Below are 15,685 nucleotides of genomic sequence, written 5' to 3' on the forward strand. Positions count from 1 at the left end.
CCATTTTGCATCGTCTCATTCTCTTTAAAGTCACTTTAAGCACCTTCTAAACCTCATTTTGCATCGTCTCATTCTCTTTAAAGTCACTTTAAGCACCTTCTAAACACCATTTTGCATCGTCTCATTCTCTTTAAAGTCACTTTAAGCACCTTCTAAACCTCATTTTGCATCGTCTCATTCTCTTTAAAGTCACTTTAAGCACCTTCTAAACCTCATTTTGCATCGTCTCATTCTCTTTGTTCTCGCACGTAGCGATGGGCGAGTGTTTTGCACGTAGCGAAAGCGAATGTTTTGCACGAAGCTAAAGCGAATGTTTTGCACGAAGCTAGAGCGAATGTTTTGCACGAAGCTGCGGGCGAACGTTTTGCACGAAGAATTCACACGTTGTAATTACTAGGTTAAAAAGGAACTTTATTTGCACTTTTTAATTAGATTGGCGCGTAGCAGCTTGTTACTCGTAGGTATACGTAAGAAAAGCGAGAGGGCCCGTCGATCCGTTGATCGACGGTTTTATAGGTGTCATCGCTCCCCTCCACTTCCCTATGCGTGGGAGAGTTGCCCGTAGCGAAAGCTCTCCCACGCGCTCTCTCCTGTGACGTACCAGCACGCGGTGATAAGCTGACATTCCAGCACGCGGTCTGGCACGTCACACGATCTTCCGGGTCATGGAGGGGATTTGCCATAATTGATATGCGCTTATCGCATGATCGCGCGGATGACGTGATTGATCATGCGCTTATCGCATGATCGCGCGGATGACATAATTGTTTCGATTATAACGCGATTATTTCCCACAACCATTCCTCCCCCCTTTGGGACGCAGGCGACCGTCCCAAATTCCGCACGTAGGTGGTGGGTCGTCCTCATGCTCAGGGGTCGTCGGCGGCACGTAGCCAGGAGTCGAGTCAGGAGGACACTGCGCTGCTGATCCCTCAAGTTGTTCGTTTGGCGCTGCGTCGGATACGGAAGAGTCAGGTGCGCCCGAATGCTCCTTGGATACTTCCGTTTCAGCGGCCTCAACTGGGAGGGGTGCCAACAGCCTCACGTTGCGCTTGTAGATGCCGCTGCTTGTTCGTATGTCAGCGACACGTACGATGCCGTCGGGTCCCACGTAGGTTTTGACGACCAGGCCCATGGGCCATCGTCCAACGGGTAGGTTGTCATCACCGACTAGCACGATCTGGCCCGTCTGCAAGTTTGTAGTGCGTTTCGTCCACTTCGCACTACAACGCAACTGGGCAAGGTACTCAGTTCGCCAACGGGACCAGAATTGCTGAGCGAGTTTCTGGACTCGCTTCCAGCGAGTTTTGACACCGACCGTGTCATCGTCTCCAAGCGGGGCAGGAGTGGTGAATGATGCTCGTCCGATGAGGAAGTGCGCAGGGGTAAGTGCCTCTACCGATTCCGGACTGGAGTGGATTGCGGTGAGCGGCCTGGAGTTGAGAATGGCCGAAATTTGGTAGAGTAACGTCTGTAGCTCTACCAAGTTCAGCTGGGCTCCCTTTGCGGCGGCCTTGAACAATCGTTTTGCCACCTTGATGTTGGCCTCCCAAAGCCCTCCGAAGTTTGGGCTCCTGGGAGGGATAAACGAGAAACGAATTCCGCTGTCCGCTGCCAAGCTCACCACTTCGTCCTGGAATTCCCGGTTGTTGTGAGTCTTGCGAAGCAGGGTCAATTCTCTGGCAGCTCCCACGAAGTTGCGGCCGTTGTCGGAGTAGATCGTGTCAGGTCTTCCACGTAGGGACACGAATCGTAATAGAGCTGAGATGAACGCCGATGTCGACTGATCTTCCACTACCTCCAAGTGCGTGGCCTTCGTAGTGAAACACACGAAGATACAAACGTAGACCGTTCTACGCTTGCCTGATCGAGCATTTGAAACGATTTCGAAGGGGCCACACAGGTCCACGCCGGTGTGGGTGAAGGCGGGAGACACGTTGACGCGAGCCGACGGCAGCTGTCCCATCTGCTGGGCGTATTGTCTTGGGCGCGCTCGGGCACAAATTACGCATCTCGAGGTTACCCCGACGACTGTTCTTCGCAGGTCTCGCATCCAGAATCTCGCACGGAATTCGGCCATGATCAGCTCAGTTCCCGCATGGAAATTGTGCTCGTGCAAATGGCGGATGATTACGCGGGAGAAGGGATGCGACTTTGGTACTAGGAAAGGTGCCTTGGCGTCGTCAGCCAGATCTGAGTTTCCTAGTCGTCCCCGCACACAGATGATCTTATCCCTGACTATCGGGTCGAGATGCTGCATCGAACCCTTGGGCGTAACTGACCCGGAGTCTTGCATCTCCTTGACCTCATTGGGAAAGCACGTAGCTTGCATCACCCGTACTATCAGTTGGAGTCCGTACTCCAATTCGTCGAGCTGAAGGGGTCCTGATTTTTTCTCCACGGAGGATGAGGGTGCGCGTAAGTTAAAGATTGCTCTACCGAGCCACGCGAAATGTCGTCTTGTCATGATGAACGAGTTGTGGTGCTTGTACTGGGATAACAAGTCATCACAATCGTTCCCCACCATGGCCGTCAACAATAGAGGAGCGTCGACAGCTTCCTCCAGCGCAGTCACGTAGTTTAGTTGAGGCATAACGGGCCTTTCATCATTGACTATGAAACTCGGTCCGTTCAGCCAAAAACTCGCAGTCTCGCTGTTTATAAGCTTGTTGGCAGGAAGTCCTCTGGACACGAGGTCTGCTGGGTTGAGTTTCGTCGGCACGTAGCTCCAATCCAGACGATTCGTGGCAGCGTGAATTTTCTCCACCCGGTTCTTAACGTAGACTCCCCACTTGGTGTTGTCGGAACGTATCCAAGCCAGTACCACCTGAGAGTCAGTCCACCAACGAGTTTGGCTTATCCGGGTGCCAAAGGCGTCCTTTATTTTGGCATAAAGGCGAGCTAGGAGCAGAGCTCCTTGCAGTTCGAGTCGCGGCAAAGTCACCTCTTCGATGGGTGCCAATCGCGACCTGGAGCACAGCAACCGAGATTGCGGGTTTCCTTCACCGTCCAGAAAGCGAAGGTAAATGGCGCATCCAAAGGCCTTCGTAGATGCGTCGCTGAAGCCGTACATGATCGCGCCCTGAGGTTCGCTGGGCAGCGCCATCCTTGGGATTGGGAGCTGTCTGAGAAGCGACAGGTGGCTGGCGAATCCGTTCCAGCTTTCGATCATGCGAGGTGATGCGGCTTCATCCCATCCGAAGCCATCTCGCCAGAGGTCTTGTAGCAGAATCTTTCCGGTGACTATCACTGGTTGGAGGATCCCGATAGGATCATACAGCTTGCCAACTTTGGATGCTAAACGTCGTTTCTCCAATGAACCCAAAGGCTCGTAGAACTCATCCTGGACTACGAGCTGGAACGTATCCTCTGTAGGGCACCAAGCCAGGCCGAGCAACTTGATGGCCTGCTTCTCACCAATCTGTACAGTTGTATCGCGGTGTTCCACCGGGATTTTACTGGTGATCTCTGGTGAGTTAGATGCCCACTTTCGCAATGGCATCCCGCGTATGTTGAGTGCTCGCTCGACGCTGGTCATAAGCTCACGTAGCTGCTCGGGAGTCGATGCGCCCAACGAAAGGTTGTCCACGTAGAACGATGATTGGATGGCGTCAGCTGTCTGGGGATCGGAAGTCCGCACTTCTTCCCCGGCTTCGAACAACGCCCTGCAGGCCAAATAAGACGAAGCAGCCTCACCGTACGTAACAGTGAGGAGTCTGAATAGTTGCATCGTGTCCTTTGGCTTGTCGCGCCACAGAATGCACTGCATCCAAGTGTCGGGCTCGGATACCCACACTTGACGGTACATCTTCACGATGTCGGCAGTCGCCACCACGGTTTGAGTACGGAAATCTAGCCAGATTCGGAACAAGTCAGGCTGGATCACGGGTCCTACGGCTTGGAGGTCGTTCAGCGAGATTCCCGTCGTTGATTTCGCGCTGGCGTCGAACACAACGCGTAGTTTTGTGGTAGTCGAGTCTGGCTTGACCACGCAAGAGTGGGGAATCACGTAGCGTACTTTGGGGAGCTCCTCCGTTGATACTGGGCACATGTGGCCCAGCTCTTGGTACTCTCGCATGAACTTTCGATATTCTGCGTAGGTGGGCTCATGGCTGGCGAGACGTCTTTCTAGGGCTAGCAAGCGGCGTCTTGCTTGCCCCATTGAATCTCCCAGCTGGTTTAGCTCCCCCCGTAAGGGAATTTGTACGATGTATCGTCCATCGTCAGCGATGGTGGTATGCTCCTTAAAGTGCGTCTCTAGTTCGTGAGACTTCCAAACCGTGGAGTCGGCGGCATCATTTGGGAGTTCTTTGATTCTCCAGAATCGTTCGAGGATCTCCTTTAGGTCATCGACGCACGTAGCTAGACAACTGTGTTCGTATAGATCGGCTGAAGTCGTGTCACGTAGCATTCCTCCCACGAGCCATCCGAATTTAGAATTCTGGAGGGTCAAGCCATTTGGGAGGCGACGCAGCCCTGTCTTGAGTGCGTCGAAGCATATTCTGGCACCTAAGATAGCGTCGATTGTTCCAGGATGGTAGAATTCCGCATCTGCTAGGAACTTGGCCTCTGGCAGGTCCAATTCGTCTTGTCTGATGGCACGAGCCGGTTGATCACTGAGACCGGGAATCACGAAGAATCCGACATCCTCAGAGCAGCTGCCGTCAATCGACGTAATCTTCGCTCGTATTTGTTGGGTTACTGGGATTTTGCTCCCCACGCCACTCAGCGTCAATCGTGCAGGGTGCATCGCTAATCCAAGACGCTTGACCGCATTCTTGGTGATTGCCTCGATTTGGCTGCCGGAGTCGAGCACGCATCGGATCCGTTGCCACATCCCCATGTTGTCCTGGATGAGTATCGCGACAGTAGCGAGCAGCACGTAGTTGTCCAGTAGCGGGATGTCTTCCGTTGGTGAAATGTCAACCAAGGCACGACTTGATTGGCAAGAATCGGCAGCAGGATCACTCGATGAATTGGAGCCCGAAGGGGGGGCATTACCACCCTGTGGGATGGATTCATCAGGACGAGGCGCAGGACAAGCACGATGCTGCAGGGAGCCGGAGCGAAGCACGGAGCGGGATCTCCTCGGGATGTTGGATGCAGCATGCGGCAGACAACAGCTTCTGGGTGTAGAATGAATCCGAAGAGGCACGGAGCAGGAACGCGGGGCGGCGCGAGCACCAGGCAGAAATAGGCAGGCACTGGGCGGCGCGGCAACACGAAGAGGCACGGAGCAGGAACTAGAAGCGGCGCGAGCACCAGGCGACAAGAGGCAGGCACTGGGCGGCGCGGCAACACGAAGAGGCACGGAGCAGGAACTAAAAGCGGCGCGAGCACCAGGCGACAAGAGGCAGGCACTGGGCGGCGCGGCAACACGAAGAGGCACGGAGCAGGAACTAGAAGCGGCGCGAGCACCAGGCGACAAGAGGCAGGCACTGGGCGGCGCGGCAACACGAAGAGGCACGGAGCAGGAACGAGAAGCGGCGCGAGCACCAGGCGGCAAGTGGCAGGCACTGGGCGGCGCGGCAACACGAAGAGGCACGGAGCAGGAACGAGAAGCGGCGCGAGCACCAGGCGGCAAGAGGCAGGCACTGGGCGGCGCGGCAACACGAAGAGGCACGGAGCAGGAACTAGAAGCGGCGCGAGCACCAGGCGACGAGAGGCAGGCACTGGGCGGCGCGGCAACACGAAGAGGCACGGAGCAGGAACGAGAAGCGGCGCGAGCACCAGGCGGCAAGTGGCAGGCACTGGGCGGCGCGGCAACACGAAGAGGCACGGAGCAGGAACGAGAAGCGGCGCGAGCACCAGGCGGCAAGAGGCAGGCACTGGGCGGCGCGGCAACACGAAGAGGCACGGAGCAGGAACTAGAAGCGGCGCGAACACCAGGCGACAAGAGGCAGGCACTGGGCGGCGCGGCAACACGAAGGGGCACGGAGCAGGAACGAGAAGCGGCGCGAGCACCAGGCGGCAAGTGGCAGGCACTGGGCGGCGCGGCAACACGAAGAGGCACGGAGCAGGAACGAGAAGCGGCGCGAGCACCAGGCGGCAAGAGGCAGGCACTGGGCGGCGCGGCAACACGAAGAGGCACGGAGCAGGAACCGGGCGGCACGGTGACATTTAAAGGAACAGAACGGGCACATACCTGTACGCAGCTTGCGTGACTCAGCAAAGCTTGGACACCGGGCGGCAGACTACAGTCCCTGGGCGTTTCGGCAGCACGAGGAAGCACGGAGCGGGAACGGCGGGGCACGAAACTGGAGTCACTCGGCACGGCGCGGGCACCAGGCGGCAAGCAGCAGGCACTGGGCGGCGCGGTGGCACGAGGAGGCACGGAGCGGGAACGTCGAGGCACGAAGCTGGAGTAACTCGGCACGGCGCGGGCACCAGGCGGCAAGCAGCAGGCACTGGGCGGCGCGGTAGCACGAGGAAGCACGGAGCGGGAACGGCGGGGCACGAAACTGGAGTCACTCGGCACGGCGCGGGCACCAGGCGGCAAGCAGCAGGCACTGGGCGGCGCGGTGGCACGAGGAGGCACGGAGCGGGAACGTCGAGGCACGAAGCTGGAGTAACTCGGCACGGCGCGGGCACCAGGTGGCAAGCAGCAGGCACTGGGCGGCGCGGTAGCACGAGGAAGCACGGAGCGGGAACGGCGAGGCACGAAGCTGGATTCACTCGGCACGGCGCGGGCACCAGGCGGCAAGCAGCAGGCACTGGGCGGCGCGGTAGCACGAGGAAGCACGAAGCTGGAGCGGCGAGGCACGGAGCTGGAGCGGCGGGGCACGAAGCTGGATTCACTCGGCACGGCGCGGGCACCAGGCGGCAAGCAGCAGGCACTGGGCGGCGCGGTAGCACGAGGAAGCACGGAGCGGGAGCGGCGAGGCACGGAGCTGGAGCGGCGGGGCACGAAGCTGGATTCACTCGGCACGGCGCGGGCACCAGGCGGCAAGCAGCAGGCACTGGGCGGCGCGGTAGCACGAGGAAGCACGGAGCGGGAGCGGCGAGGCACGGAGCTGGAGCGGTGGGGCACGAAGCTGGATTCACTCGGCACGGCGCGGGCACCAGGCGGCAAGCAGCAGGCACTGGGCGGCGCGGTAGCACGAGGAAGCACGGAGCGGGAGCGGCGAGGCACGGAGCTGGAGCGGCGGGGCACGAAGCTGGATTCACTCGGCACGGCGCGGGCACCAGGCGGCAAGCAGCAGGCACTGGGCGGCGCGGTAGCACGAGGAAGCACGGAGCACACACGGGGCACGAAGCACGGGGGGCGAGGCACGGCGCACACGCGAGGACGCACGGAGCACACGCGAGGACGCACGAAGCGGGAACGGCGGGACACGGCACTGGGGTTCGGATGCACGGAGCGGGCGCGGAGTGAGGGCACGGAGTGGGCAAGTCACTCCGGCGTCGGGTCGGAGTGCACGTGGAGCATTGTGTGGTGCTTCTTGCCACACACCTGGCACCTCCGCTCACTCGGGCATGCATTGGCCGGATGGTCCTTCGAGAAGCAGTTCATGCACTTGCGGCGGTCCATAATGTAATTAATGCACTGAATTACGGACCGCGCGCGCAGCTCCGGGCACACCGTCGTCACGTGGCCCGTCCTGTCACACGCGTAACACCGTCGCGTCCCAGCCCCCTGACCCCCCGTTCTTACCTTCGTACTGGTGCTGGCGGGAACGATGGCGGCAGCGGCTGGCTGGGTCGCCGGCGCCCTCCGCGCAGGCCTGGAGGCGATGGCAGCAGGCTTCGGGGTGACGGTTGCAGCTAGCACCGTCCGTGCTGCTCGCTGGTTCGCTCCACGCGCTCGATCCGCATCTTCCTTCCGCTTGGGCTGATAATAAATTTTATTAGCCAGCCCATCCAGCTCGCGACGCAGCTCAACCCACGTAGGGATGAGCTGCTGGTCCGCACGCCGTGTCACGCTCGCAATGGTTTCAGCGTCTAGCTTGTCCATTACGAGCGCGACAATCAGCCCGTCTTCCACCACGGAGGTGGAATCGCCAGCCTCGGCGATCTGGCGGGCTGAGGCCACGGCCGTCTCCACTACGTCGATGACGCGCATCAACGCGTTCGCCGACGGAGAGCTCATCCTGGGCAGTTCGAGGATTTTGCGGATGTGGCCCATAAATGCCACCCGCTTCTTATAAAATCTCTCCTCCAGCTTGGCCCAAGCTTGGGCGAACGGCATTCCGGCGTTTTCGAATGCCTCACAACTGTGCCTCGCGATGTCGCACCGCTCGAGGCATTTTATCAAAAAGGCGAATTTATCGGAGTCCTCCGTAAGTCCGGCCACGCGCTTCTCGAATCGACTCGAGAACGCGGGCCATTCGGAGGGCGAGCCCTCGAACTTGGGCAGTTCTATGCGAGGCAGGTGGTCTGCTCGCGATGGCTGCCCCGCCATCGTGGTGTCCAAAATGGACGGTTTGGAGGCGGCTCCCTCACGGCGCTTGGTTGCAGCCGCCATGGCTGCCGCATAAGCCTCCGTGAAGGGGCCCCTGCGCGGATGGGGGCCGGTGACACTTTCGACGCGCATCAGCGCGGCGTTCCCGTCCCGCCACAGGGACGCCAAGATGTCCACCTTCACGGCGGCCACCTCCGGTTGCATCTTCGCATCGAGGCTTGCGGCCACCTCCTTTACGCTGCCCTCTAGGGCGGTAAGTAGCCGCAAGGCCTCGGCCACGATGTTTTCGTTCTCGTTATTCATACTTAAGTCGTGACAGAATTTTGCACTTAGCACTTTTCACGTTATCACGTCGGGGTCACCAAAATGTTCTCGCACGTAGCGATGGGCGAGTGTTTTGCACGTAGCGAAAGCGAATGTTTTGCACGAAGCTAAAGCGAATGTTTTGCACGAAGCTAGAGCGAATGTTTTGCACGAAGCTGCGGGCGAACGTTTTGCACGAAGAATTCACACGTTGTAATTACTAGGTTAAAAAGGAACTTTATTTGCACTTTTTAATTAGATTGGCGCGTAGCAGCTTGTTACTCGTAGGTATACGTAAGAAAAGCGAGAGGGCCCGTCGATCCGTTGATCGACGGTTTTATAGGTGTCATCGCTCCCCTCCACTTCCCTATGCGTGGGAGAGTTGCCCGTAGCGAAAGCTCTCCCACGCGCTCTCTCCTGTGACGTACCAGCACGCGGTGATAAGCTGACATTCCAGCACGCGGTCTGGCACGTCACACGATCTTCCGGGTCATGGAGGGGATTTGCCATAATTGATATGCGCTTATCGCATGATCGCGCGGATGACGTGATTGATCATGCGCTTATCGCATGATCGCGCGGATGACATAATTGTTTCGATTATAACGCGATTATTTCCCACAACCACTCTTTAAAGTCACCTTAAGCACCTTCTAAACACCATTTTGCATCGTCTCATTCTCTTTAAAGTCACTTTAAGCACCTTCTAAACCTCATTTTGCATCGTCTCATTCTCTTTAAAGTCACCTTAAGCACCTTCTAAACCTCATTTTGCATCGTCTCATTCTCTTTAAAGTCACTTTAAGCACCTTCTAAACCTCATTTTGCATCGTCTCATTCTCTTTAAAGTCACCTTAAGCACCTTCTAAACACCATTTTGCATCGTCTCATTCTCTTTAAAGTCACTTTAAGCACCTTCTAAACACCATTTTGCATCGTCTCATTCTCTTTAAAGTCACTTTAAGCACCTTCTAAACACCATTTTGCATCGTCTCATTCTCTTTAAAGTCACTTTAAGCACCTTCTAAACCTCATTTTGCATCGTCTCATTCTCTTTAAAGTCACTTTAAGCACCTTCTAAACACCATTTTGCATCGTCTCATTCTCTTTAAAGTCACCTTAAGCACCTTCTAAACACCATTTTGCATCGTCTCATTCTCTTTAAAGTCACTTTAAGCACCTTCTAAACACCATTTTGCATCGTCTCATTCTCTTTAAAGTCACTTTAAGCACCTTCTAAACACCATTTTGCATCGTCTCATTCTCTTTAAAGTCACCTTAAGCACCTTCTAAACACCATTTTGCATCGTCTCATTCTCTTTAAAGTCACTTTAAGCACCTTCTAAACCTCATTTTGCATCGTCTCATTCTCTTTAAAGTCACCTTAAGCACCTTCTAAACCTCATTTTGCATCGTCTCATTCTCTTTAAAGTCACTTTAAGCACCTTCTAAACACCATTTTGCATCGTCTCATTCTCTTTAAAGTCACCTTAAGCACCTTCTAAACACCATTTTGCATCGTCTCATTCTCTTTAAAGTCACTTTAAGCACCTTCTAAACCTCATTTTGCATCGTCTCATTCTCTTTAAAGTCACTTTAAGCACCTTCTAAACACCATTTTGTATCGTCTCATTCTCTTTAAAGTCACTTTAAGCACCTTCTAAACACCATTTTGCATCGTCTCATTCTCTTTAAAGTCACTTTAAGCACCTTCTAAACACCATTTTGCATCGTCTCATTCTCTTTAAAGTCACTTTAAGCACCTTCTAAAGACCATTTTGCATCGTCTCATTCTCTTTAAAGTCACCTTAAGCACCTTCTAAACACCATTTTGCATCGTCTCATTCTCTTTAAAGTCACTTTAAGCACCTTCTAAACACCATTTTGCATCGTCTCATTCTCTTTAAAGTCACTTTAAGCACCTTCTAAACCTCATTTTGCATCGTCTCATTCTCTTTAAAGTCACTTTAAGCACCTTCTAAACCTCATTTTGCATCGTCTCATTCTCTTTAAAGTCACCTTAAGCACCTTCTAAACACCATTTTGCATCGTCTCATTCTCTTTAAAGTCACTTTAAGCACCTTCTAAACCTCATTTTGCATCGTCTCATTCTCTTTAAAGTCACCTTAAGCACCTTCTAAACACCATTTTGCATCGTCTCATTCTCTTTAAAGTCACTTTAAGCACCTTCTAAACCTCATTTTGCATCGTCTCATTCTCTTTAAAGTCACCTTAAGCACCTTCTAAACCTCATTTTGCATCGTCTCATTCTCTTTAAAGTCACTTTAAGCACCTTCTAAACCTCATTTTGCATCGTCTCATTCTCTTTAAAGTCACCTTAAGCACCTTCTAAACACCATTTTGCATCGTCTCATTCTCTTTAAAGTCACTTTAAGCACCTTCTAAACCTCATTTTGCATCGTCTCATTCTCTTTAAAGTCACCTTAAGCACCTTCTAAACACCATTTTGCATCGTCTCATTCTCTTTAAAGTCACTTTAAGCACCTTCTAAACACCATTTTGCATCGTCTCATTCTCTTTAAAGTCACTTTAAGCACCTTCTAAACCTCATTTTGCATCGTCTCATTCTCTTTAAAGTCACTTTAAGCACCTTCTAAACCTCATTTTGCATCGTCTCATTCTCTTTAAAGTCACTTTAAGCACCTTCTAAACCTCATTTTGCATCGTCTCATTCTCTTTAAAGTCACCTTAAGCACCTTCTAAACACCATTTTGCATCGTCTCATTCTCTTTAAAGTCACCTTAAGCACCTTCTAAACCTCATTTTGCATCGTCTCATTCTCTTTAAAGTCACCTTAAGCACCTTCTAAACACCATTTTGCATCGTCTCATTCTCTTTAAAGTCACTTTAAGCACCTTCTAAACCTCATTTTGCATCGTCTCATTCTCTTTAAAGTCACTTTAAGCACCTTCTAAACCTCATTGTGCATCGTCTCATTCTCTTTAAAGTCACCTTAAGCACCTTCTAAACACCATTTTGCATCGTCTCATTCTCTTTAAAGTCACCTTAAGCACCTTCTAAACACCATTTTGCATCGTCTCATTCTCTTTAAAGTCACTTTAAGCACCTTCTAAACCTCATTTTGCATCGTCTCATTCTCTTTAAAGTCACCTTAAGCACCTTCTAAACACCATTTTGCATCGTCTCATTCTCTTTAAAGTCACCTTAAGCACCTTCTAAACACCATTTTGCATCGTCTCATTCTCTTTAAAGTCACTTTAAGCACCTTCTAAACCTCATTTTGCATCGTCTCATTCTCTTTAAAGTCACCTTAAGCACCTTCTAAACCTCATTTTGCATCGTCTCATTCTCTTTAAAGTCACTTTAAGCACCTTCTAAACCTCATTTTGCATCGTCTCATTCTCTTTAAAGTCACCTTAAGCACCTTCTAAACACCATTTTGCATCGTCTCATTCTCTTTAAAGTCACTTTAAGCACCTTCTAAACCTCATTTTGCATCGTCTCATTCTCTTTAAAGTCACTTTAAGCACCTTCTAAACCTCATTTTGCATCGTCTCATTCTCTTTAAAGTCACCTTAAGCACCTTCTAAACACCATTTTGCATCGTCTCATTCTCTTTAAAGTCACTTTAAGCACCTTCTAAACACCATTTTGCATCGTCTCATTCTCTTTAAAGTCACTTTAAGCACCTTCTAAACCTCATTTTGCATCGTCTCATTCTCTTTAAAGTCACTTTAAGCACCTTCTAAACCTCATTTTGCATCGTCTCATTCTCTTTAAAGTCACCTTAAGCACCTTCTAAACACCATTTTGCATCGTCTCATTCTCTTTAAAGTCACTTTAAGCACCTTCTAAACCTCATTTTGCATCGTCTCATTCTCTTTAAAGTCACTTTAAGCACCTTCTAAACCTCATTTTGCATCGTCTCATTCTCTTTAAAGTCACTTTAAGCACCTTCTAAACACCATTTTGCATCGTCTCATTCTCTTTAAAGTCACTTTAAGCACCTTCTAAACCTCATTTTGCATCGTCTCATTCTCTTTAAAGTCACTTTAAGCACCTTCTAAACACCATTTTGCATCGTCTCATTCTCTTTAAAGTCACCTTAAGCACCTTCTAAACACCATTTTGCATCGTCTCATTCTCTTTAAAGTCACTTTAAGCACCTTCTAAACACCATTTTGCATCGTCTCATTCTCTTTAAAGTCACTTTAAGCACCTTCTAAACCTCATTTTGCATCGTCTCATTCTCTTTAAAGTCACCTTAAGCACCTTCTAAACACCATTTTGCATCGTCTCATTCTCTTTAAAGTCACTTTAAGCACCTTATAAACCTCATTTTGCATCGTCTCATTCTCTTTAAAGTCACTTTAAGCACCTTCTAAACCTCATTTTGCATCGTCTCATTCTCTTTAAAGTCACCTTAAGCACCTTCTAAACCTCATTTTGCATCGTCTCATTCTCTTTAAAGTCACTTTAAGCACCTTCTAAACCTCATTTTGCATCGTCTCATTCTCTTTAAAGTCACTTTAAGCACCTTCTAAACCTCATTTTGCATCGTCTCATTCTCTTTAAAGTCACTTTAAGCACCTTCTAAACACCATTTTGCATCGTCTCATTCTCTTTAAAGTCACTTTAAGCACCTTCTAAACACCATTTTGCATCGTCTCATTCTCTTTAAAGTCACCTTAAGCACCTTCTAAACACCATTTTGCATCGTCTCATTCTCTTTAAAGTCACTTTAAGCACCTTCTAAACCTCATTTTGCATCGTCTCATTCTCTTTAAAGTCACTTTAAGCACCTTCTAAACACCATTTTGCATCGTCTCATTCTCTTTAAAGTCACTTTAAGCTCCTTCTAAACCTCATTTTGCATCGTCTCATTCTCTTTAAAGTCACCTTAAGCACCTTCTAAACCTCATTTTGCATCGTCTCATTCTCTTTAAAGTCACTTTAAGCACCTTCTAAACACCATTTTGCATCGTCTCATTCTCTTTAAAGTCACTTTAAGCACCTTCTAAACACCATTTTGCATCGTCTCATTCTCTTTAAAGTCACTTTAAGCACCTTCTAAACCTCATTTTGCATCGTCTCATTCTCTTTAAAGTCACTTTAAGCACCTTCTAAACACCATTTTGCATCGTCTCATTCTCTTTAAAGTCACCTTAAGCACCTTCTAAACACCATTTTGCATCGTCTCATTCTCTTTAAAGTCACCTTAAGCACCTTCTAAACACCATTTTGCATCGTCTCATTCTCTTTAAAGTCACTTTAAGCACCTTCTAAACCTCATTTTGCATCGTCTCATTCTCTTTAAAGTCACTTTAAGCACCTTCTAAACCTCATTTTGCATCGTCTCATTCTCTTTAAAGTCACCTTAAGCACCTTCTAAACACCATTTTGCATCGTCTCATTCTCTTTAAAGTCACTTTAAGCACCTTCTAAACACCATTTTGCATCGTCTCATTCTCTTTAAAGTCACTTTAAGCACCTTCTAAACCTCATTTTGCATCGTCTCATTCTCTTTAAAGTCACCTTAAGCACCTTCTAAACACCATTTTGCATCGTCTCATTCTCTTTAAAGTCACTTTAAGCACCTTCTAAACCTCATTTTGCATCGTCTCATTCTCTTTAAAGTCACCTTAAGCACCTTCTAAACACCATTTTGCATCGTCTCATTCTCTTTAAAGTCACTTTAAGCACCTTCTAAACCTCATTTTGCATCGTCTCATTCTCTTTAAAGTCACTTTAAGCACCTTCTAAACCTCATTTTGCATCGTCTCATTCTCTTTAAAGTCACCTTAAGCACCTTCTAAACACCATTTTGCATCGTCTCATTCTCTTTAAAGTCACTTTAAGCACCTTCTAAACCTCATTTTGCATCGTCTCATTCTCTTTAAAGTCACCTTAAGCACCTTCTAAACGTCATTTTGCATCGTCTCATTCTCTTTAAAGTCACTTTAAGCACCTTCTAAACCTCATTTTGCATCGTCTCATTCTCTTTAAAGTCACCTTAAGCACCTTCTAAACACCATTTTGCATCGTCTCATTCTCTTTAAAGTCACTTTAAGCACCTTCTAAACACCATTTTGCATCGTCTCATTCTCTTTAAAGTCACTTTAAGCACCTTCTAAACACCATTTTGCATCGTCTCATTCTCTTTAAAGTCACTTTAAGCACCTTCTAAACACCATTTTGCATCGTCTCATTCTCTTTAAAGTCACTTTAAGCACCTCTAAACCTCATTTTGCATCGTCTCATTCTCTTTAAAGTCACTTTAAGCACCTTCTAAACACCATTTTGCATCGTCTCATTCTCTTTAAAGTCACCTTAAGCACCTTCTAAACACCATTTTGCATCGTCTCATTCTCTTTAAAGTCACTTTAAGCACCTTCTAAACCTCATTTTGCATCGTCTCATTCTCTTTAAAGTCACCTTAAGCACCTTCTAAACACCATTTTGCATCGTCTCATTCTCTTTAAAGTCACTTTAAGCACCTTCTAAACCTCATTTTGCATCGTCTCATTCTCTTTAAAGTCACTTTAAGCACCTTCTAAACCTCATTTTGCATCGTCTCATTCTCTTTAAAGTCACCTTAAGCACCTTCTAAACCTCATTTTGCATCGTCTCATTCTCTTTAAAGTCACTTTAAGCACCTTCTAAACACCATTTTGCATCGTCTCATTCTCTTTAAAGTCACTTTAAGCACCTTCTAAACCTCATTTTGCATCGTCTCGTTCTCTTTAAAGTCACTTTAAGCACCTTCTAAACCTCATTTTGCATCGTCTCATTCTCTTTAAAGTCACTTAAGCACCTTCTAAACCTCATTTTGCATCGTCTCATTCTCTTTAAAGTCACCTTAAGCACCTTCTAAACCTCATTTTGCATCGTCTCATTCTCTTTAAAGTCACCTTAAGCACCTTCTAAACACCATTTTGCATCGTCCTCATTCTCTTTAAAGTCACCTTAAGCACCTTCTAAACACCATTTTGCATCGTC

General features: G+C 49.6%; 1 protein-coding gene across 1 annotated transcript; it reads right to left on the reverse strand.

The window, feature by feature from the left end:
• Positions 1-845: 845 nt before the first annotated feature.
• LOC131292796 (uncharacterized) lies at positions 846-8,704 on the reverse strand (the record flags this gene model as incomplete). The annotated part of the gene is made up of 2 exons (XM_058320879.1): positions 7,655-8,704; positions 846-5,005 (listed from the first exon to the last, which is right to left on the reverse strand). Coding segments are annotated over exons 1-2 (5,210 nt in total), but the record flags the coding sequence as incomplete, so codon positions are not given.
• Between the last annotated feature and the right edge of the window lie 6,981 nt (positions 8,705-15,685).

This window comes from Anopheles ziemanni, unplaced genomic scaffold, assembly GCF_943734765.1.
Source record: "Anopheles ziemanni unplaced genomic scaffold, idAnoZiCoDA_A2_x.2 U_40, whole genome shotgun sequence".
NCBI classification, from domain to species: Eukaryota; Metazoa; Arthropoda; class Insecta; order Diptera; family Culicidae; genus Anopheles; species Anopheles ziemanni.